The following is a 25,221-nucleotide window of genomic DNA, read 5'->3' on the forward strand; positions in this document are numbered from 1 at the left end:
TTGGACGTGTGTTGTGGTGCAGTCTCCCCGTCCGTACCCCCTCCCGTGTGTGTTGTAGTAACGATGCGATCATCGACATTCAGCCGCCGCAGGCCTCAGGCAACAGTCAGCAGCAACAGGCAGCAGCAGTCAGCAGCAACAGCAGCTGTTGTCAGTCTGAATGTATCTGTATCTTATAGCCTGCATCTGCAACTGCAACTGCCACTGCCACTGCAAAAGCGGCACTGAGAGATCAAATCAATTGAAAATTGCCGCCATGATCCGAAGAATGCAGTTAATGCCTAATGGCTTTGGCAATTTTAATTAAATTTTGCAAAAATTCATCTAAAGTGCCTCTCAGCAGACATGGCAGCCATCAGCCAATCTATCCTCCTTGAATGTTGCACAAATATGGCGAGAAAGTTGGTATCTTTGTAGCTACGCATTCAGGCAGAGTGGCGGGGGAAGATCCCCCGTCTATGCCCCGTGCATTGCCCGTCTTTAACCTTAATTAAAAACCCAAAAGTTTAAGCAAATGATCTCTTCCATTTATCCCCTAAACGGAAATTAAAATCTCCCCCTACCCTCTGCAGCACTTTGTGCCTTTTTCCTCCTCTTACCACGTCACACTTAAAGATACCGCCAAGCGACGCGTTCCACAAATATTGAACCATGGTAAACAATTATACGAGTGGTACAAATAAATGATTGCGTTGTAAAGAATAAAGATTAAACAAGAATTGAATGCACTTGAAGTGGAAGGAGTTGGCTCTGCAGCAGCAGCAGAGTTTCGAAATAAGTTATATACGCAATCGATACTCAAAAGATCATTAAAAATATAGACAAAAAACCACTTAACAACCTCTGAAAATAAAGGATATTCTTTATTCTGTGAAACCCAGTCCCAAAATTATCAATAAAAACTATGGATGTCCCATATCGAAAGAGAATTCAACTGATCTAAAATAAACATATTTATATGCATTTTTGTCTCTGCTAAACAATTGTTTTTCATTGCATCGCACACCCCATATCCTCACTATCAAAAGCATTTACTTTGTTGTCGTTTTGGGCACTAAATAAACGATAATTACGAGTACCAGAAAAGGCGGAGTATAAGGAGCTCCCTCAAGTGTTCCACAAACGCGTGCCTCTGGAAATTACGAAACCAAAAACAGCAGCAGCAAAAGGCAAATGGAAACTGCTAACAGCAACGATAAGCAAACAGTTTTGGATGTTATATTATTTGTATTTGTACGTTTATTGGCATTTTCCAGCCCATTGTAGGCAGCGAGGGAGGAGGAGGGGGTAAGGGGCAGATACTTGAAGGCAGACAGAAGGCAAAACGGGAGTCAAGTGGGAGAGTGGAGTGGAGTGGAGTGAAGTGGAGTGGAGCAAAGCAAAGAGATTCAGATGTGATTCAATTGGAGTGAACAAATACTCGTAAATAAATGCCTGTATACATATGTACCTATGTACCTATTATATTATTTTACAGATTTTCTGACTAGATAAGGCAGGCGCACACAAGTGGAAATGTACATAAAGATGTGTGTATGTGTGTGAGTGTGTGCGTCTGTGTGCTTGGAAAATATTTATATTTCATATAGAATTTCTATAATAATTTTCAATAAGGCAAAGGTACAACAAATTGATAAGAGAAGGAGGAGGAGGAGAGCAGAGAAGAGCGAAGAATAGACTTGCACGCACACAAAAGGGCCCCAACAAACTCACACACACTAGCACACACAATTTGTGAGATAAGGAAATATGTATGCTATGCTAGTAGCAGAGGCCTAGCCAACTTACCGACCGACCGACAGACAGGCTTGTGTGTGTGTGTGGGCGACCATGACAACGAAACCGACACATAACTGTCCTCCGATTGTCCTTAGTCCTCAATGTTTTCATAACGAATGAAAAGCCATCATCAATTTTGCGGCACAAAGAAAGCTCTTCCCTTCAATCGTTAATAACGGAATTTTGTATTTCTACCATAAGAGACTACGATATTTCCCACAGGAAAATGAATAGTTTTTCCAGATGTCTATCGATTTACAAAGAATTGCATAAAATATTTTCATCTACATTTCTTTAAGATATATTAATAGCAATTTTTTTCGGTTCTTCGAAAGTTAGAGGCCTTAAGGATTTAGTGCTGGCAATAAATTGGATCATTATCGTCTTTGGAAACCTCTGGAAACCAACATAAAAGTATCCTCGCCAAGAATCTCTCTATCTTTCAGTCAGATTGTCACAAAAAGATCCGTACGAAAGCACCTATCCAGTAGACGGTGTATAAAAATGCATATTCAACACCAAGGCAGAGGTCGGAATAGATCAAATAGATTATTCCGTACTCGCTTATTATATTCCTCTAATACATGCATGCATTTGTATAGTATATACTCTATAGAGAGAGACACTTTGGCGCACATACATACATACATACATAATTAAGCTGGCAACAAACAAAACGAGACGGAATGTGTGAGTCGCTTCTTTGGACGCGACTCTACTTTTATACCTGTACTCAGTCAGTGTATGCGCACTGCATGGGGCAGAGTTTGTGCGAGCGACAAACAGAATAAGTAGCGTCAGCAGCGCCGGGTAGCCACTGCAAATTAATTTCTTTACTCTGGCTATATGATCCGATCTGATTCTGGTATCTATAAAATTGTGGCTGACGGACAGACGGACAGATAAACATGGCTATATCGAATCGGCTATTGATGCTGATCATGAATATATATACTTAATGGGGTCAGAAATGTTTTCTTATCTGCGTTACACACATCCATTTTTACCACAAATGTAATTTACCCCTTAACTCGTTGAGTACGGGTATAAAAAGCTCGTCTATTACACGGAAAAATAAATCAAAAATTGACATGACAGCAGCCACAGCAACAACATTTGAAGCTACCGGCGCGACGGTCAGGAATTTGAATGACTGAAAATTAAACTTGGAGAATAATGTTTGCCACAGTTTTGTGTTTTTCAGGGGGGCCGGCTCGGGGTTCGGTTTGGGGGCTAATGCGTTGGCTTTTTGTTTGTACCCCCATTAAATTACTAGCGAAACAACCGAAAATGTACATAAAAATTGCATGTAATTAGCATTTTAATGTTTATGACTAATTTGCTGCAGTTTGTAGATTAATTGGCCTTTGTGTTAACGGGCTTAGACCGTAATACATGCAAACAAAAAGTAAGGCGTTTTTTTTTGTCGGGTCTACAATGCGATGGACGGATGGGAGGGGATGCTGTTTGAAAATAATACGAGTATACCATGTGCCATGTACATATACGAAAAGTATTTAAGGCGGCAGCATTTAAGAGTTGAGCGATTTAAATCGCTATCTGAAACGACCTTAAAGCCGAGGCTTAAATCGGAGCTGGAGCTGGCTTTTTGTGGGTGTGACCAACACCATTAAATTACATTTAATGAAACCAGATTTGTTTGGATTGATTAACCAGTTGATTGATTGATTACAATAATCAACTGCACAAGGGAATTTACTTATTTAATGGAACAGCTAAAATCGCTTATGGAAAATGTATTTTGAGCAGTGGGAAAAGTCAGTCACGGGAAATTGATTTCACTTCATACTTGTTCAATTTTATCAACCATTTATTTTATTTTATTTTTTTTTTTTAATTCTCTTAATAAATTCACTCTAAATAATAATACATTTAATTGTGCCTTTTCCATATATGAATACGCATGCGTACATTTGTATGTATGGTATGTATGAATGGTTCAACAACATCAAATGATTTCATTTAACAGAACACAAAACAGAAAATGATTTGGCCATAAAGAATGTCAAACATAATTTTCTATTCGCGCATAGATACAGATACTCGTACTCGCAATGGGTTGCTGCTGCTGCTGCTGTTTTCTCAGTGGGTCAACTGTCGCATGTCGCCACGGGGCGTATGAGCAATGAGCGTTGACAGTCGTACAAGCAAAACACAAACACACACACAAGAAAGAGAGATGGATAGAATACAATGGAAAGAGACAGCAGACAGACAGATGAACAGAGAGATAGACGACTTTGGAGCGTTAATAGTGGGGCTGTAATTAATTGTAAACTGTTTTAATGCGCTGGCACTGGACTGGCTCTGGACTGGCTGCTGTCTGCTAGCTGCTGTCGGCTAGCTGCTCTCTGCTAGCTGCTGTCTGCTAGCTGCTGTCTGTTGGTTGCTTTAATTAAGTTGCATTTATGTTTTGGTCGCAAACAAGCTGCAATATACACCAGCCCGCCTCTCCATCCATGATCTCCTCCTCTGCATTCGGCATTCGGCAAGCCCGTTGACAAATTGTTTGTCCATTTACATGGCATACGCTTACGAATACATGTATTGTTTTGGTCCCCGCCTGTCACTCTATGACGCTCTGACAAATCTCTATTTACATTGTGTATGGTATAAATTATTAACTGCCATTATTCGCTCTTGCCAAATGCCTTGAAATTTATGTCCAATGACGAGGCATCCTCGGGTGGGCCAAATGGGTTTATGGGTGGGGGAAAATGTTTCGTTTCGTCTGTTGCATTTTCCATGTTATTTGAAACGCAATTTATCTTGCTTAAACATACATTTCAAAAACGCTACAGCGAGCGACGTTGAAAATGTGGAAAATGTCAGATATTTTCCAATTGCAAATTTTGCTCGAAATGATTGCAATTAAATTAAATGATTTATGACGCGAAGAGAAATTAGCCTCGAAACGCCTACGCAAAACCACTCGAACATCGCACCTTTGGGGAGGCGCGTCGGAAATTTTCCAACCATTTGGCCTTAAAAATAGACTGATTTGAACACCTGAAAGGGGGGGAGTAAAGATTTGCCGATTGAAGCTATAGATCTGTGCCAGTTTTCATTTGGAAAACATCAGAAAACATCATCAAAAGTTGTCTCTGGCTCAAGTTTGCTTCTCTTGCTTGTATTTCATTCAAATTATTCATGTTCTGTTTTAATTTATGACCTTAACTCATTCATATTCATTTCGAATTGGTTTGGGGAACGTACACACATTCTCACACACATTAGACATGGGTCCGAATCACCCTAATAAAGTCCCAATTATATGTTTTTTTTTTTAATGTTTGCTCTACTCTATACGCTCTCTGCTCCTCTCTTATTTTTTCGCTTTGTTCTCCATTTGATTTCATTCGAATTGTTTCAGAATGGTTCAGGGGAGACCTTTCTGGATCTCAGTATCGGAAGAGTTCTCTTTTGGTCTCCTCTTGGGGTGTTCATCCTCAAATTTTCAGTAGCAATATTTGGAAACACTTCGAAAAATTTTCACTCTTCAAGCTAGTATGCGAAATCCAATAAAATATCCAATGAACATAAATAGCCAATAAAAAGCTGAGCTTCTCTTATCCCAGGGCCCATGTGCTGGGGCGGTCAGAGTATCACCCTGAACCTATTGCTTTGGCGCCAAGTATTTGCCCAAGAAAATTATTGGAACAGCTGTCGGACAGCAGCACTCGATCTGAAATGCTTTCGAGTCTAATTAATGCTATTTAAATTTATGCATCTACTCGTATCTGGATCGCCAGCGGAGAGCAGGGAAAACAACATCAACATAAAATACATCCAAGAGCAAAGTGTGTCATGCAATAAAATAAATTTCCTCGTCTGCTGCTGCTGCTGCTGTCAGGCCATAAATAAGTAGAGGGAGCAACAAACAAGAAAAAAATACAAGAAACTACGCCCAAACAATTTCCAAATTAAACGAGAAACAAAAGACGAAGCCGGCGCGAAGTGCGCAACATTTTAAATTGCATAAAATTAAATCAAATTCTAATGTGGCAGGGCCTGGGGCTTGGCTTGGCTTTGACATGACGCCTACAAGTAAATAAAATGAAATGAAATGAAACGACTGAGCGCCGTCAAACGACTTCCTAAAACGCTTCAATGATTCCGCCATCTAACCCATATAGTAGTGGCTATATAGGGATGGGTGGCAAGGGTACAGCAACGCAGCTTTGCATTTGGCAACTGGCATCTGGGCTGGGGCGTGTTGTCTTGTCTTGTCTCAAAGACAGTTTAACACACGACTGACTCTATCAGAGGCGGCGCACAGCAGAAGAGTAGAGTAGAGTATATACCGCGTGTCGTAGGTAGGAGATTGGCACACCCTAAAGCCATTTCCGGTGTACCAGTTGCTCAGTGAACACACACAGACACACACACACACCGCCACAACTATTTTTAGTCTGTTGTCGTTGTCACTTTTCTAATTAGCGGAAACCCATCCATCGAAATGGATCGTCAATCCATAAATTAGATCATCATTATTTATCATTCAGCATTCATTTCAGCACACTTACATCTGGATGTTCACGAACTGGCACATAAACCTTCTCGTTCATCGTCACGACAGCACCCTCGGGCTCGGGCAGCGTCAGCGGCTCCTTCTTGACCCCATTGATCTGGAAGAGTGAAGCGCGCACGCGTGCAATTTCTGAAATTATCAAAACAAAATAGAGATTACAAATTAATAGGGAACAAAAAGGAGAGAAATAATATATATGAGCTTAAAGCTTTGGGGTAGATATTTATTATTGCTCACCAAAAAAAAAAAAATAAAAAAAAAATAACTATGACGCACATTAAGGATAGAGCGTTGGGCAGCATATCAAAATCAATTAGGATACACATTATATATACAATATTCTTAATTGCGCAATAAATGCCGCCACTCTTCTATGTCCAAGAAAATGCATCAAGATAAATTCTCTGATGAAAAGCGAACAAACAAAGCAAACAGAATAGCGTTGATAATTTTAATTGCAAGCCTCGCCAGAACTGAGTTCCATTTGTCATTTAGCTAAGTGGTTGTATTAAATTACGTTTAATTCATGCACTAAATGGGCATCAATAAAATGGCGTGTGAATATATGAGTTTTTGCTACAGCCATTCAGTTGGTGAGCGAGTGAGTGTTACTTTTGTTATTTATTAGGTTGGCTGGGCAGTGGGTAGCCAATGAAATCACTTGGGTTTATATTTAAACAAATTATGCCATGCATTTCCCTATTCAATGGTTTTTAGCTCCGCCACCCACCCCTTAGAGCAGGTCTGAGGTCAGCCATAGTCTCTCCCCTACATTTCACACTTCTGGTGATGCTGCTGAGGGTGCTGTTGTTGCGCCTGCACAACCCCCAACTGTGCCAGTTGACAGCCCCTCTCGAATTGATATGATAAACATATTGTACTGCTGCTGCTGTTGCTGCTGCTGTTATTCTGGTTTTTGCATAATCCCAAGCCCAATTGCATTGCCATTGTTTGTCTTTGGCATGTGCCTTGACAATTTGTCACTAAATACTCGGTAATTGTTGGCTTGTGTGTGTGCTGCATGGGGGGCCCAGGCAGGCGCGCATATGTCATAGAAGTGAGTCAAGATTTTTGCCACAACAAGTGACATCAATTAAACGCCCCACTGACTTGTCCCACTAAATAGAAAACTAGTGACTTAACATTGACAAGCTAACACAATGTGATTGGCAGATAATCCTTTGCGGAATTCATTTGATAGAAAGTTTTAGAGTGTTAATTTTATGTGTGGAATTTAATCCTTTACCCAGCCTTGACAGTCTTGGCCTTGCTTGAGAGCTGGTGAATTTTTCCATCTTTGCCTTGAGCACTTTTTGGCACTTAAATTAATTAACTTTTTATATACCAAAATGTATCTAGTATCTTTCGGCATCTCTTTTTTCTGTGTCACATAAATAAAATTAAGAAAAAAAATCTGTGCTGTGGCAAACAAAGAAAAGCAAAAAGCACACGCCTGAAAAGACGCAGAAAAGAAATTGCACAAAGATTTAAAATTACTTTTTGCGGTGTTGCCGCAAAGAAAAAAAGAAAAGAAAAGAAAAGGAAAATAAAATAAAATATGTTTTCCATTCCGGAGTTCGGCGTGGGGTTCTTCGGGTCAAAGAACCCATAAAGAAATGGGCAAAAGCAAAAGATGAAGAATAATTGAGGGGAGCCGCCGCCAGAAAGCGGCACAGAAATTTAGAAATATATATGTATATATTGATGGAAAATGGTAGAGATTTTCCCCTCGAGCGCATGCTGAATGGGCTTTTCATTTGAGTAGAGTTTTTCCATTTATCCACCGCCGTGTTTAATTACTGGAGACACGCAACATAGAAGAGCATTCCATACAGAACAGAACAGATCAGATTAGATCAGAGCTTTAAGATCATTCAATCATGACAGCTGTCAGTTTTAATCGAGCAAATGTCAATCTGCAACGTGACCGAAGCGATGTGAGGCACACTGCAGATTGTGCAGCCAGATTTGATGAATAAGACTCTCGTCGAGAGTCGGCGTACTGGAGGCTAAATTGGTGTAAAATCATTTGCATTCGCATAGCTGAGCCGAGCCGAGCCGAGCCGCGACAAGCCGAGTCGAACCGATGACGAAGTCATATCATTCGAATCGAATTAGTCACTTCTGGCAATGGCTTATTTGATAGGCGGCATTTAGATAAATAACTATAATCAGCCATCGGTTCGGCTCAGCTCCAAGCCATATTTTGTGCAGGCGGCTTAATTAATAACTTTGTCTCGCTGGAGGTTTAGTCTCTCAGATCTATAATTAAATCCCTTACTCAGCGAACAACCTGTTGTTGCCCCCACACAGACTGTCCATTTAAGGGCAGTAAGAACTCAGAACTAAGAGAGCTGAGAATATGCATATGTGGGCGACCCCCCGAACGAGAGCAGTAACAATTATCAATGAATGGATCATTTGATTCATTAACAAGTCGAGTCGTTTGTGCTTTTAAGGCAACTCTCAGAATTCTCCGTTCGCCTTCATCTTTCATATCCATTCATTCCGCGCCTAATGCAAGCCACACACACAGTTTGAGTCATAATTTACATAGATACAACTTTTATGACTCTATCTGTATCTATATACACGAGCATGTATATCTTAACCAACGCTCTAGCTCTATATATGGCTATGGGGACAGCAGCGGAGGAGCCACCAAATTTGGCACAAAACTTTGCGTGTGTGCTCAAGTATTATTATTATTATCATTTTTGTATAAACCTCAGCCCCCACAGTATGGCTCCACCAAGTGGGTTACCTTTCCGATGGAGTGTTATTAGTTAAACTCAAGGCTAAAGGATGGATGGAATCGGTTTAATTTGTATATGACATCATTCTGATTTATTTCTTCACAGAATGAAATCTCTTCTGGGTGCCCAACCTTTGCCTCTCTCTCCCTCTCCGCTTGGCTGCCACATTTTGCAACATTTGAATTTTAAATTTAGCTTCTGCACTTTTTCTTGATTTTCTCTGTTTTTTTTTCGCTTGCTTTTTCCTGCACTTGAGAGATGGTACGAGTCCGAACGAAGAACCACTCGAGCGTCCATAAGTTGTCAAATTTTATGCACCACGACTTTGTTTTTTGGCAAGGGTTCTGGGTCTTGCTGCCCCTAAGGCAAGGCAAGTAGGGCATAAAATATACACAAAGTGGATGGGGTAGTGTGGCAGAAATGATTACACATTCTACATATACATAAACGTATATATGCGTGGGGGTGAACATTTTGAAGTGCCTTTGTGGTTTGATTTTGCGATTGAAAATTTCTGAATTCTACTTAACAGGTTAAAAGATGGCAGCGAGTTATCAATTGAGGTGATTATTTTCTGGGCTGTCAATAATGGCATTTGATTGAATTCTCATCAAAGTGAATATCAAGTAAAATATTTAATGAGAGAGGATCGTACAAGCGAGTAGATAAGAACGTAGCCCTTGGCATTTTTGAGTGCGAGTGAGATGGAAATGTGTTGAATGTGCACAGAACTACGCGTACTGAAGGAGACTCGCTCAGAGAGGATCATATGAGAGCAAGGCGATAAGAGTGAGAGGGAAAAATAATCAATGCAACTTTTAATCAGAACCTTAATTATTCATACAAAAGGGGAAAAATCTTACAAGCACTACCACCATTCACAGTGTTCCCACACCATTCCGCAAGACTTGCGCTCACACCAAATCACACGAGCGAGTACCTCCTCGGCATCAAATCGTATCCCCAAATCGAATGTCACACACATCTCATAAGATATGCAAGAGACAGCGCAGAGCGACACCTTAAACCAAATTAAAACTGAGCTTAGCTCAACAGCTTAACGCGAGAGATCGCATCGCATCGGGGGGGCTCTGATTGATTGTGTTTTTTTTTTTTGAGCTGTGAGAACAATTTGCATTGGCTCACGATTTCATGGCTAACAGCAGCGGCAAGTGCGGGGCGTGGTGAGGGACTGTGGCTAAGTGCGACACATATCTAAGTATCTGCCAGCTAATTTATGAATGCAAAACCATTCATACGAGCACTACCACACGATATTCGAGCGTGGGTGTCTGTCAACCCAGGCAAACAATGTCAAATGAGATCTCTCGGTCTGGTCTGTCCCGTCCCGTGTCTGTGTGTGTGTGGGTTTCGACCTGGCTGTGACTCTGCCTTAACAAAATTGTCAACAGAAATGGCAAAGAAACGTTTAAGGTTCAGGTTGATTGCTGCACTTAAGCCCCCACCAGGTCCCCGGTACATATTTGATTATTGAGTTTTATTTTTGGTTTTGAACTCCATTGGCCTTGGAAATATTATTTGCAATTTGGCAGTGTATTTGTACACCCAAAAAATCAAAACCAAAAGCGAAACGCCACAAAACAAAAAAAGAAGGTTTATTATGCGCTCAAGTAATTTCATTATTCGGTTGAATTTGTTTTTGTTGTTGTGAAGCTCTTTGCATATTTCGTGCATATTTTTCTGGTCTTGTGTTTGTGGCCCAGGCAATGCCTTTTGTGGACAGTGCGTTTCGAAGCTATAAGTCGAGCACAGTTAAGGAGATAATTAATATTTTTGCTTTATAATCATCATAACATTCTAAAACGTACTGTAGCTGTTTGGTGTTTCGCAACACTGCAAAAAAAAAACATTTCTTAAATTTGCTTTTGTTTGGTTTTTATGTTGCTTTTTTTCCTTTTCTTAATTTGTTCAGTATTTTTAATTAATGAATATTTCCATAGCAGCGACACAAATGACAGTTTTTTATGCATTTTTATAAATAAATTTCTACAATCATAAAACTGTCAGTGGTATGTCGGTTCACACGCTCGATTCGTGTCGGATTTTTCCAAGATTATATATTATATTCAAGCAAAAATGTTATTTCCGAACAAACAAAATACCATAAATATTCGGGGTTTTTTTTCTCGTCAAAATGATTTTATAATTAAAATTGCACATGCAGGCTACATTTTTGGATGTGGTTTGTTGTTGCATGTTGTTTACACTCTCTTTTTTTGGGGCACGGAAAATAAAAGTTGCTGAAAGTTTTAACCGAGCGGGAATAAAAATGCAATTTCTGGCTAACAATATCCGCAGAGAACAAAAGTCAAACAAAATAACGAATATAACCGAAAACGAGGGGAGAGAGCGCAATAAAAATAACACAATTTTAATAAAAAATATCAACAATGGGAGAGCGATAGAAGAAGAGAGAGAGACTTTGCCTTTCCTTGAAACTGGGGTAAAATCAAAAACCGAGCACCAGAATGGAGCGCCTGTGCGGACACTATGCCAACAGAGCAACGGAAATACCATTATTTACGGGCCAGTGTACACTAGACAAAGTGCGAAGAGATGCTCATTTCTTATTTCATTTTGTTTATCTGACACGTGCTTTGGCTTAAATGGCTTTCGAAAAGACCATGTTAACAACAACTAAGCACTCACTTTTACTATATAGTCGCTGATTGACTAGCTAAATTCTTTAGATTAAATGTAGGTTCTGGTAGATGAATCGGTTAATCCATTCTTACTTGCATGCTTTAATAGTTCAAAAACATCTGATTTTAAAGCACTTTCGAATGTTTTTCACTGGTCATTTGCCGTGGTAGAGAATTCTCAATTTCCGGTTTAATATTTCCAAACGAAATGTAGCAGTCGTTAGAAGTACTGCCGATTCATTTTTCATATGCATGTGCCTGCCTGAAAAGCTTCAGGGTAAAATATAATAATTGGCCCCTGGCTTTACATGGACTTGTTAGCTTTGAAATTTTAAAGAAATTTGCCAGTTTTCCCCAATAAATTCCAACAATTATTAATTAAATTTATTGCTCAATTTCAGCTGCAAATATTTGTAACAATTCTTTGTTTTTATATCTCAGATTCTCAGTTTCCATCTGTTTATTTTGTGTGCAGTGAAATATTGCAAATGCTTTTACAATCGACAGAAAACAAAAGAGTGGCGAAAAGATTAAAACAACCAAATCACGGATACGTGTCAGAAAATAATAAATCTTCACCTGGTCCAGTCCAGCGTTCAGGCAAATAGCCCCAGACATGCGGATAAACACTTGAACAAACACACAGTGAAATGATAAAACGCAAATTAACCCAACAATAAAGCGGAATAATTGTACAAATTGTTAGTTAAATAAACCCAAACTTTTCCTATTTGTTTTCTCTTTATGTATCGGTCTGGTCTGGCACAAGCCTTCGATAGAATAAACACTACCCCAGAGAGACATGCTCTATTTTTGGGGTATACCGAATTTCCAAATCTGACTTAAATGTATCTATAAATACATTCGGTTAAGGCAATAAAAAGGTAATAGTTTTGTTAAGCAAATATTGTGTCATTATTTTGATAGGTTTTGTTTGTTTTAGAGGCAGAAAACGTTGATGATCTAACAGTCTTTGGACAACACTAATAATAGACTTTTTATATTCTTGAATAACTTTTATTAGTCATAAATACGAGAGAAAGAATAGCTTTTGATAGCCCTTGCACATCATCGATCATTCATATGGTAGATAGATAATAAAGTTAACAGATTTTTTCAAATTCAGCTAAGCCTTTCGATTATAAGAAATTTTAGCAGTTAATCAATGTGCCCCTATAGAAACGGTGGCAAATACAAAGCTGTAGGTAAAATGTGTATATCTTTAATCGGTTCGAAATGCCTTTCTTGTCTGCGCTACCAACATCTGCTCAAAATCATATTACCCGCGAACGAACATTAAAAGCAAATGTATGAAAGATTGAAGGCGCGAAAGCGCAACCCAAAACAATTTTTGATTTAATTAAATATGTGAATAATTTGCAGTACATTTTGGGATATTTTCGGATTAAACAGCCGTATCAATAGCCTGTGTTAAATGTTAAATTAAATGTAATTTAATAAAAATTAAAACGAGAATTGCTGTTACCAAATCATGTTCTGGTCACACTCTGGAACCCGTCCGCCAGGCATTCGGCAAATAAATCGTCGCGATTAAGATCTCACAGTATTTATTTGGTCAAACGTGCAAAAATGTACCAAACAAATGCCCCCCAACAATTCGTGACTAATTTTCGACTTCGTAATGCACCCGAAATATATTCTCACACACACATACACTCACATAATCTTTTTATTAGCCATCGCATTGAGTGGCTGTTGCCATTTAATTACGTGGCAACAAAGAAATATTAAAAAGAAATGAGAGGCGGTATTTTAATGGACTCTCAATGTGACGTTAGCTCAATTTTAGCTGGTGGCTGGCTGGCCAACAGCGTAGATTCTCTATTGGCCATTAATATGGCTCATCACTGTCATCATCCGGTACCCATCCATCCGTCTAAGGGCATTAAAGCTAATGCCAACACCCACACAAAAGAGAGCCAAAGATTTGACATCTTTCAAAGGAGAATTTTGTACATGTGACTAAAGGAAACAAAGAAATACATACATACACAAGCGATGCGACTAGGGAATACCTTGTACGCATATAAAAAGTGTTTTATGGATGGATCGTGATATTTAAAACCATGGAACAAGGGAAGCTATTCGTTCAATTGGAAACCCAAGGCAACTGTTTTTTATATATTCTGTTGGCAATATTACTACGATCATAATGAAATTTTATAGATCGCTGAACCAATAATAATAGTTGGCTGTAGAGCACCATCGAATATGATCCAACAATATTTACGAGTATCTTCAACATTTTAGAGGCCGCAGATCTTCCTTTCTATTTTTCAGTTCGCACCATTGCGACCCACAAAAGAAAAATGTGTCAAAGAAAAGGAAAAACTGTGAATTAAAAACAAAGAATGTAGAATTGGCCAACAAGAGACTTTTCACATGTCACAGGCGACGCACCAGAGAGAGAGAGAGAGAGAGACGAAGACGACGACACACTTCTTCTGGAAGTCTCAGTGTGCCACATTTTGACGAGCTTTTTAGTCTCGTCGACACGCCAGAATGCCTTCGAATGAGTAAGGGTAGGGGTAGGGGGAGTGGGAGTGGTATTAGCATTTCCCCTGGAGCGAAAGATGAGGTGTTGTTGCCTGAATCCGAAAGGAAGTGAAATGTTAAATTTGAACTTTCAGTTTTCCACAGACAATGGAAATGTGGAAAGTTGTGTGTCAGCATACACGCAGCAGCACTTAAAGTCAAACAACAGCATTATGCTGCACACACACAGAAAGACGCACAAGACGGCCGAGACAGACAGAAATTATGTATGTTTTCCGCTGTGGGTTGGGCTTTATCGGGGGAAGCCCCCAGATTATACAAAAATTTGCACATGCACTTGGATAACAAAACAAAAATGAAAGAAAATACTTGTGGTAGGCAGGCAGGCAGGCAAAGCTCTACTTTGCATTAAGTAGGGCTACGAAAATCGCTTAAGAGCATCAGGGGGCGGCGCACTGGAAGTGGGTGTGCCGTGGCGTGTAAGAGTATGTCAGTCAGTCAGTCAATCATGAACAGCAGCGCAGCCACACATCAACGAAATTAAATATGTGTCAAACCATTAATCAATCGAACATGACAAAAGGTGTTGGCGCGCACAACCTTGAAATATTTTGTTAATATTTTGATTGATATTTTTGTACAGAATTATTTTGGTAATTGGAGTTACTTGTTAATAAAAATAAAGAAAAGAAAACGAAACGAAACGAAAAGCAGCTTGCATGTACATATAAATATGTATACGCAAAGGGTATTCGTATAGTCGTTATTTTAAGCATGAAAATAAACAAGCAGGAGCTGCGTATGGCTTATGCTGAAGTATTTGCTGAGAGAGAGAGAGGAAGAACGCTGGCAATCTCCGAGCAAAGCTCATTGTGGTTGTTGTTTCTTGCAAGCAGTGACCAAGAGAGTGAAAGAGAATGGCAGCAAGCATTTGAAAGTGTATGCGTGTGAGCAGGAGCAATGCACGTGAAAAGAAGTGACAGAAGTCAATCCCGTTTGCCGACCAGCCACTAAGTGCAGTTCCCATGCTCGTGTAGATGAAAGGAAGATCAAGAGATAAGACAATTGCGACTGCACTGCGAACAACATGCTAGAACAGGAGCCGGCTGGCTCTTCATCAGTTACGTATGCGTACTTAGGAGAGTATTTTGTTAGAAAAGAAGATCCACAGATTAAGATCTCCTCTGTACAGGCATTACACATTATAAATATTTCTGATATCATTTCCATCCAAATACATTTCTAATTTCCAATGAAACTCTTAACTGATTCACAATGCCCAGACGTTTCCATCACACTGAGTCATGGGACGCATAAAAATTTTCACAGCTGTCCGGCACAATACTCATTAAATGTGGGGTACCCCCCGATCTATCTAATAACAGCTCCACCAATCCCCACACACCATCCACACTTTTCGTGAGAGCCGAAGGCAAAAGTTATGTGGCTGCAACTCGAAAACAAACAAACGAAAACAAACACGTTTGGAAAATTGCTAACCAAAAAAGGAGAGAAAAAAAATAGCCAATTGCAACGGCAACTTGTCGTTGCCAAAAATCATTGCAAATGTCGTCTGGCAGTTACTGTTTCTGCAGTCGGTCGACCATCGACCATCGGACCGGTCGCTTGTCACTCCGAAGGCATCGAGAGTCCAAAGCCAACGAGAAGCCACCAAAGCAAAGCCACTAACCGCTAATCAATCAGTTCCCATGAGCACAATTTTCAGCAAAATGCCCCCACAAAACGAGCAGAGGCCTAGGGAAAATCGAACCCAAAAATGAACCAAATAAATGCGCAATCAATGCGTAAATTGCTTGGCAAAATAAATGATTAAAGGAAAAATGCTAGCTAAACCGCATTCAACTATAATGAGAATAGAATTCTCTCCTTGCTTCATTACATGTTTAGCCTAGTCTTCAATTATTTGTATCAAAGGCTTAAGGATTGCTCCTATGTTGGCTTAAATATTTTCTAATTAATTGGTCATCCATCATATAAATATTGAAGGAATGATAGATATAAATATATGCATAAACAATCACCGATATGAGGTAGTGAAACCCTCTATTCAGGCTACTACCCCTGATACGTCAAACACTTTTGTCGTAGCACACTTTTGTCTCATTATCAAATTAAAATTTGACTCCTCTTCCCATTCAAAGAATATCTAAAACCAAAGCAGGAAGCCGCACCCAACTCCAAGCCGGACCAAAAAAAACAAAAAAAAGCACACAAAGAAAATTAATTAATTAAGAGTAACGAAACATTCGGGTGGCTTCCCATTGCTTGCCATTGCGCGTACGCTCCCTTCAGCAGAGGGGTTCCAGCTTCTCTTTTGAATGGGAAAAATGCCAAACCTTTGAGTGCATAAATTTCATACCCGAGCGGCGACTGGCGAGAGATGAATGACAATTTAGTCATTTCCTACAAATAAAATAATAAAAAAAAAAAAAACTCAGCAAAACGGTAGTCGGTAGACACACGCGCCCATTTTTATAAAGCAATTAACTGAAGCTGATTTTATGGCCGGCCAGGCCACCCCATCCCCCAAGCCAGAGGGGGCCTCATAAAACCCAGCTCAAAGCAACAAAATAACAGCAATGTGGATGATGATGGCCCCCGCCCTCTGGCGACACGGCTCTGCCCTGCTCTGACGATTGCAATGGCTGCTTAAACCAATTAAAAGTTAACAATTTATAGTATAGCTAATAGACGATTTGTGTACTCAGCCAATCAGGTTAGCCCCTCCCACCACAGCAGACACAGCCGTCGGCATTTTGTTGTCTGCTGCTACCGTGTGTGGGCAAGTATCTTTATCGCATTTAACGCCGTGATAACGAAAACTCACCTGCAAATAAACAAAGACGGAGAGAATAAATTTCAGATTAGATAAGATAATAATAATAATACATTGAAATGGCGGTTTGGTTATATGAAAACAATTTACGATCCTCCTACAGCCAGATCTTCAACTGGATTCCAGTGAAACAACTTGGGGTTTGCCCTGACGGCAAGGGAATTTATAAGATAAATAAATAATGAAGCTGCCATCATCTCCAAAGTCTAATTTAACAAACATAAATGGAGATTCTTTCAGTACTTTTTACTCCACAGTACTCCACAAAAATATACAATATTAAAATTATATTTCTGCAAATTCCTATTAATTTATTTATCGATAAGTTTTCGAACAAATAATTTAACATTTGTTGTATTTTGCTTATGAAACTCAAGTGAGGAAATCAACACAATCTGTAAATAATCAATGAGTAAAATAGAAGGAGATAAAGGAGATAGAAACGCATGGGAGTTCTTTAAGCCCTTTCATCCATAAATATACATTTTAAGAGTTAAAGTGTAAGCGTTAATCGAACCCCTAACCATTTCTTCTTCCACCCGCAAAACCAAGCACCTCAATCAACAGACAAATTTCAACGTTTTCTTGCCACATTTCAACGTTGTTTGGGGGGCTTCTATTTTTAAGAATATTTAGAATATAAGATTTCAGCCATGCCCCATCCCCCACTACCATGCTGCTGCTGCCTCGACTTCTGGTTGTGCCGTACGCTCGTGGCTTGTTTATTTCTGGAGTAGCCGAATGACTTTTCCGGAGTCGCGGCTGCCCGTGGGGGGGAACATAAACAAAGACCAAGATGATGCCACAGAACGAAGAAGCACAGAACAGGGAGAGGGGACAGATACCCGCAGGGTTCATGACCTTTTTGGATAGATATATACTTGCCTGAATATACATTTATCCGTATATGTATATTGAATATTTCGTTACTTGTTAAAATGTTCCCTTCGTTGCATTTCGTTTCTTGCAATTAATTTTTCGGTATACAAACATTTATTCGAGCAATTTTCAATCGCTAATCATCATCGAATTTATGTAAACATAAACAATAAATTACCCAAAAAAAAAAAAGAAAAATTTGAAACACGCTGCTTTCCATCAAATGTTAAACATTCTGTTTTTATTCCAAAACACAACAATATTCGTTTACTTATCGAGAGGCCCGCGCGATAGCCGTCTGCTGCCTGCTGCCTGCTGCCTGCTTGCCCCATAATTTGTTTGGCTATTTGGAAAATCATTTGTTGCCTTATGGCATTCCGGTGAAAGTTGCAGTTTGGTGCCGTTTTTGGATCAGCCGGACGGACCAGACCGGACCGGGACGGCTATAGCTATGGATATATGGCTATAGCTGCTTATGTCATGCTTATAATATTTGTTTTCAGCACAGCCCCCACAGCACCATAATTAGCCCAAAAATCACATCAAATATCTCGTTTTGGTCTACATTTATTGAGAGTTGGCAATAAACGAATGAGACATGGGTTCAATTTCATCAATACATGAAATGTTTCACAATTAGGGATACAGTTTCATGCTTAAAAGCAGTATAGGGTTAAGGACACTGACTTCAAGATAGATTTAGTTGGAGCGAGAGATCCTGCATTATTGAATGGAGTGGAGGGGAATGGATATCCCGTTGGAAAGAGAGAGAAGAATAGGTCTAGACTCTAGAAGAATTTTAGTCGGAGCGAGAACCCGTATTAATAAATGGAGTGGAGGGGAATGGATATCCCGTTAGAGAGCGAATCGTACAGCAAGTGGAATATCCCACTCTAGGCTAAGGTAGAGAGGGAAAGATTGTGTGTGTAGGAGTGTAAAGAAATCACGTGATATTCCTTCTCCCACTGAAATGCTAGAAATCTTCAGCTCCAAGGATGTCTCACATAATTAAAACCACGATTTCGAAAGCCAACTAAATTTCTACATTACGTTACATTAAGTAAATATTTATTTGCCTTATTTAGATGGGTGGATGGGATGGCCTTTGCTGCGAGCATGTGTATCTTTGAATGGGTCATGGTCTTGGCTGCCTCTCACTTTTTGTCGCATAATCAATTGCCCTTAAAGCGCTCTCCCACACTCACCCTCTCTCCTACTTCCAAACGAAAATGATTTACGTGTAGGAACGAGCATTAGCTTACACAAACACACAACATCCGCACAGCACAGCACAGCCCTCGTAATTATATTTTTATATATAGCGTAATATGCTTGACTTGACCAACATTGAAGTGTGGCCTGGCCGAAAACAACTCGTTTTGAAACAAAAGCCCAAAGCTGCCGCCTGACTTTTTTTTTTCCCTTTTCGTTTTTTTTTTTTTTGCTTTGCACCCACCCGGTCTTGCCTTGAATGGGATTTATTATAATAATAAATGTACATACTCGTACGTATACGTATGTACGAGTAGTATCTTTGTATCTGTGGCATCTGACGTATCTTTGTATCTGTTGGCATCTGTGGGTAGATTTAGCCTGTTGGATTTGGGGCTTTGTTGAGTGTGCAACTTGTTCTTAACACCTTTTTCATTTCTCTTCCTTTTGCCTTTTTTGTTTTTTTTTTTGTTTCTTTCGCGCCCACGTTTTTTGTTTATTTTTAGTCATGCCTCTGCGGCTGCCTCTGTCGCTGCCTCTGCCTCTGCGGGGCACTCGTCAATCTCTTTTTCGTTTTTCCTTTTCTTTGGCTGTTAATTTATTTATTTTCTTTTTTTTTTCTTTTTTCTTTTACTTTACACTTTTGTTATGGCTTGTCTCCGCCTCAAGTGTCGCTTTGTATGACAATTTATTTGTTTGTGTGCGTGCTTGTGTGTGTGTGTGTGGGTTTCTCTTCGAGTGCGTGGAAAACCGGAAAATCCTACGTATAAACTTTAGCTGTGGGCCAGAAAATGCAAGTGCAGCCCGTAACACTCGTACTTACATACATATGTGTATGTATGTCTGTTCTGATGTTGTGGCATATGCCAATGACATTCGTGCTGTTGCCATGGCTGATAAGCCACAAGTCGTCCTTGGACATTGCTTGAGGGTGCCACAGAGCAGAAGATGCGGAGGCAGAGATGCAGAGAGAGGCAGAGGTAACCCTGCAGGTCGTGTGGGCTGTTTTGGTATTTAAAAAAAAAAAACTAAAGTTGGAGCAAAGATGTCGAAGGCCTTGGCTTGGGGGCATAGAAATTGTCATCTATAAAAAAGTGAAGTGCATTTAGAAATTTGATAAGTTCTTTATGAATTATTAGCTTGATTTATTTATGTTTACCCAAGTAGAGCAAATATTATATTTAATGGGAAATATTGCACTACTTGAAGAGCGGAATAGCAAAGTACCAGTCACGCGTGAATGGCTCAGATGACACATTCCAGTCGAATCACTAACAAATGATTGATTGACTGAATGATTGCCCTTAGCATTCAACAATTGAATTTGTTTATTTGAGCTGGTATTCGTTTCGAATCTAAATGCAAACGTTTTATTTAATTGCAAATTGAAACCTTGTTGTGTATATTTCTCTGAATTCAATGGAAATCTCTGATTGCACCCTCCCCACATTAGATCGTACAGGATAACCATTTAAAGCAAATATGATTTCATTTAAGAGCCAACACAAAACACAATTAATTCATCCGCCTACAGTACTGGCCTGCCACATGATTGACATGAGGCAGAGAGAGACCCGGTGCCAGTGCCAGTGCCAGGCGCCTGGGCGTCCATATAAAATGGGCATTTAACCCAAATACGCGTACGCGCGGCTACACTGAAATCGTGGCCAACGCAGCACGACATTAAAACATTTATGGCATATCAAAGGCAGCCTCTAAAAACTGCCAAAAATGAGAAACACAAAATTCGAAACCAAAGACAAAAGGCAAACGCAAAAAGGCAATCAAAAGACAAAAGCAAAATGCAGCACTCCCCCACACACATTAGCAACATAGCAGAACACAGAAGGCAGAGTGACAAAAATCTGAACAGATGATGGCAAATGCCACAATTAGGAGCCCATTGGGGTGTGGCATTTGTTCAATTTTATGAAATACAAAATACTTTCAATCGAAACGATTGAAGGAGACCAGAATGCAGGCGAATAGGCGAGTGCGTTTGGCAAAAATAGCGCAAAATTGAAACGGCTGTTCCGAAGGCGCTCCCCGAAAAAAAGAAATCTAAAGCCAAAATGCCATCACACATACACACACGCAGAGAGTCAGAGATACTCTGGCTACACTCGAAAATACAGAGATACAGAGATACAAGATACAGTGGCAGACAGCAGACCGTAGACAGTAGACAGGTTAAGGCAAGAAGACGTGACACATGCTGGCAGCCAAGATTCATTCATTCATGCTGCAAAAAGCAAATACGCGTCGTCGCCTCTTGCTTTTCCCCACTCTTCCCCCGCCACCCCCCTACAATTGCAGTCATCGAAGTGCGCTGAAAAAGTCTCAAAATAAAATCAAAAAGATACATCGATTGAGGACACTTGAGCTGTGAATGTAACTGTTACTCTTTTAACCAAAAAAAAAAATACAAACTTAGTTTAGTGTCTCAGATGGCAGTTATCCCCAGTCTAATCCACAGAAAGAATCAGCCAAGAATATTCAGAACTTATTTAGAAATATTTGTGCCTTTCACTTATGGATAATTCGGTTAAGTTTAGCAAAGAATCCAACGCCAAATTCTCTATATTCCTAGGGTTCTAGAAACCTTTGCTCCAACGGTATATCTATTTTGTATCTTTTTATCTGCTGGCTTCTTTCCACTTTTTTGCCATCTGCCTTTTGCATCAATGACGAACTGGAACTTAGATGAAAAGAAGAAGAGAAAGAAACCACAGCAGCAGCAGCAGCAGCAACAACATCAAACCGAGAAGATTAAGATACAATCTGTATCTTTTGTAGTGCTTTTTGTGTGATTTTTGTATTTGTTCTTTTGGTTTCGTTTTGTTTTTCTACTTACGATGCATATATATTATTTCTGATTACAGATATTATGAAGAAAATAATTTCCTGTGGCTCTTACTGCCCTCTCTTCCTCTCGCACAGAGTAGCTTAGCAATAAAGGGTAAATTTTCATATCTGGCGGTCCCCCAAAAGCGAAAAAGTGAGGTATGCCCGAGGTAATTCATTCCCATTCTCTTAATTTAAATGTTTATCACTTCAAAACCTTAGTTTTATTTACTTCAAATATTAGATAAACCTTCGAGAAATCGAAAGGCAGCTTTAAGAGTTTGCTAACTGAATGAAATTCGTGGCTGAAATTTGTACATTTTTGTTAATTAAATCACTTCTGGTATGTGGTAAATATTTGGAATACCTTGTCATCTATTTTCAATTATTTTACTAAGTTTGTTGAAACTTTTGCAGGCCCAAAATGGGAGGGTTGGAATTGAGGATTTGAGGCCCGCATTTCACACGCCCAGAGTTCAGGTCTCTTTCACTCTCACTGTCTGCTTTGAGGTCTCTGAGGGTCTTTAAATACAATTGAAAAATTAAATTGATTGCCGATATCCAATCGAATGGCGAATGCAATACTTCAGGCTGCAATAAAATTGATTCACTTTCAAGTGGTAGGCAGGCAGGTCGGCAGGCCGGCATGCCGGCAGTCTGGCAGCATCCCCATCCATATATGTATTTCTTAAGAGTTTTAAGTTCGAGTTGAAGCCAGAGATGGAGAGATACAAAGAAACAGTCGACCATATGGCAGGCAGGCACACTGAAAGCCCCCGCAACTTCAAAGGCCACACAATCCCATAATGTTGCCTCTTTGTGTGTGCGTCGCTTCTCTCAAGTGTGGTGGCAGTCCCCTACCTCTGCCTCTTTCACGTTATCAAATTGTTCAATTTGTGCAGCTTGTCGGCTAGTGTGTGTGTGCGCCCCTGTGCCTGTGCCGCCTGGTGGCATATTAAAGCAATTGTCTAATGCCACATGGCTGCCGGCTGCTGGTAGTCGCGTGCCCCACCATCCAGCCAGCCAGGGGCAGGCACTCCAAAAAAATGTTCCAAAGTTTTCTATTGCGTGAGGCAGAGGAGGAGGCAGAAATACGAGACACATGCGAAAAATATATTTTAATTACGCGCTTCTTTGTTTCACTTTTTCCTATTGCTATTTTTGTCAAAAATTATATTCCTCCAGCCAGCTATTGGCACACACACAACAGTTTTGTGGCATGCTTGTGGTTGGTTTGCTGGCTATCAAATAACATGACGCCAAATGACGCAATATTCATGCTGCAAAAGCGTTTACAAGGCAAATACATAATTGCTTCCAAACTGCTAATTGAAGGCTGCCAAATAGATGTACAATGCGGTTTAAATGAAATCCCAAAAGATCATTTCAGAAAATGCAATTTAAGGCAAAAAGCTGTTGTGGGGGGGTTTTCTTCACCCTTTCCCCGAGTGTTTCTATCTGTCTTCGGGTTTCGCTGCTCCTTTTGATTTTTGCCATTTCTGCCCATTAATTCTTCTTCGAATTGCTGTTGCAATATGGCTTAGAATTTTACATGTTAGAGTGGTCTTTAGAGTGTGAAACAACTGTCAATCGATCTGATGCTTATTTAATTTTGTAATGATCATGCAATACATACCACGATTAGATAATAGATAATAATCCCCCCGCAATCAAGAGCCACTTTCCATGACAAATTCATTCGACCAAAACGAAAGCCAATTTCAAAAGCCTGCAACTTTCGCCTCATCAACGCTCAAACATATGGAGGAGCCGTCATCCATCCCATCCCATCGATCGATTAACGATCAACGATCAATGCCCTTTTCATGCAACAAAATGCAATTGCAATTGCAATCGCAACTGACTGACAGTCTGAGAGCCGTATTAGTTTTGGTCTTGGTCGATGGCTTCATTTGCTATCGGGCTTTCGGTATTTGGTTTTGGTTTTCGGTTTTGGTTTTAGCTTTGGTCAACTTCCGTGGTGGTCGTATGCTTGATTGCATTTTATACGTATATAAAGAAAGAAGGAAAGAGCCACCACTAGCCAAACAACCAAGCAACATATCCAACCCATCCAACCCATCCAACGGCCAATAAAACAAATAACACAAATCAAAACAAAACCAAACGACGGACGGACGATCGGTGGATGGTCGTTGACAAAAGATTTTAATTGAATTTGAAAACGCAATGAGACGTGGAATCGCTTTTGGATTCGAATGATTCCGTTTGGGGGGGGGGGATTTGGTTTCGTGCAGGCGGGCAGGAGTGCTTCGAGGGTGCGGGTGCTGGAGCTGTTGCGCTATAAACAGCAGCTGTCTGCCTACGCGTTCCGCATAACAATTGTCAGCAAATTTATGATCACGTCAGTTAGGAGGAGCAGCGAAACATGTTGGAACCTGGCCCTGCCTGCCTGCCTATGAACATTTTAAATTAAAATGCTCCAAGTGCGGTAGGCTTTTGGTTTTGTCTCTGTGTGTGTGTGTAAGCTTTAGCATTTAATTCAATTTCTGTTATCGATCATTTATCTGTGCCTATCGAGTATTTATCGAGAGGTTTTTATATTTTAAATGTTACCAGAATATGCCTTAAAAATAAACATCCTCCTCATCGTTAACTGTTGTAGTGCCCTGTGGTAAAAACCTTATCGATCGTAAAGTTGAATGCTTTTGAAAGGGCTGATGATCGATCATCAAATGTATCTTTTGTAATGAGCGTGGGAGGGGGGAACGGGGGGGTCCATTCCATGGCCAATGTTCAAGTATGTAATTTGTTTGCATTTTGGCATCGCGCTGGTTGTTTGCATTCGACTCGATGGACAGGCGCAGTAGCACAAGCAGCAGCAGCAGCACCAGCCACGGCCACATTAGTGTCAACAAGCAGCAAGGCACTTTAAATACCAATTTTAATGATCAATCCCTCCACCCCCTCTCTCTGCCAGCTGCCCCTCTTTGAAGCACGGGAAAAACAACGCCCTAAAACGGTAGAATAGAGAAAAATTCCAACGATGGAACGGCAGGCAGGCAGGCAGGCAGGAACAGCAGCCGAAAAAGCCATTTCGTTTTTCCAATAATCTAAATTTAGATGAAATGAAACACATTTCAAAATTTTCATGAAAAATGTCGGACAAAGTGAGAAGAGAACGATTTTTTTTGTGTATCT

General features: G+C 40.0%; 1 protein-coding gene across 7 annotated transcripts in view; it reads right to left on the reverse strand.

Annotated features, from left to right (window-relative positions):
* Positions 1–25,221, reverse strand: part of LOC111066678 (protein held out wings) — a 40,883-nt gene that overhangs the window by 9,115 nt on the left and 6,547 nt on the right. For all 7 annotated transcript variants that reach the window (XM_022355459.2, XM_022355462.2, XM_022355461.2 and 4 more), the window contains exon 3: positions 6,327–6,460. In XM_022355459.2, coding sequence (XP_022211151.1) covers positions 6,327–6,460 — 134 coding nt within the window. The remainder of the gene's footprint in view (positions 1–6,326; positions 6,461–25,221) is intronic.

Source organism: Drosophila obscura, unplaced genomic scaffold (genome assembly GCF_018151105.1).
Source record: "Drosophila obscura isolate BZ-5 IFL unplaced genomic scaffold, ASM1815110v1 contig_150, whole genome shotgun sequence".
NCBI lineage: Eukaryota > Metazoa > Arthropoda > Insecta > Diptera > Drosophilidae > Drosophila > Drosophila obscura.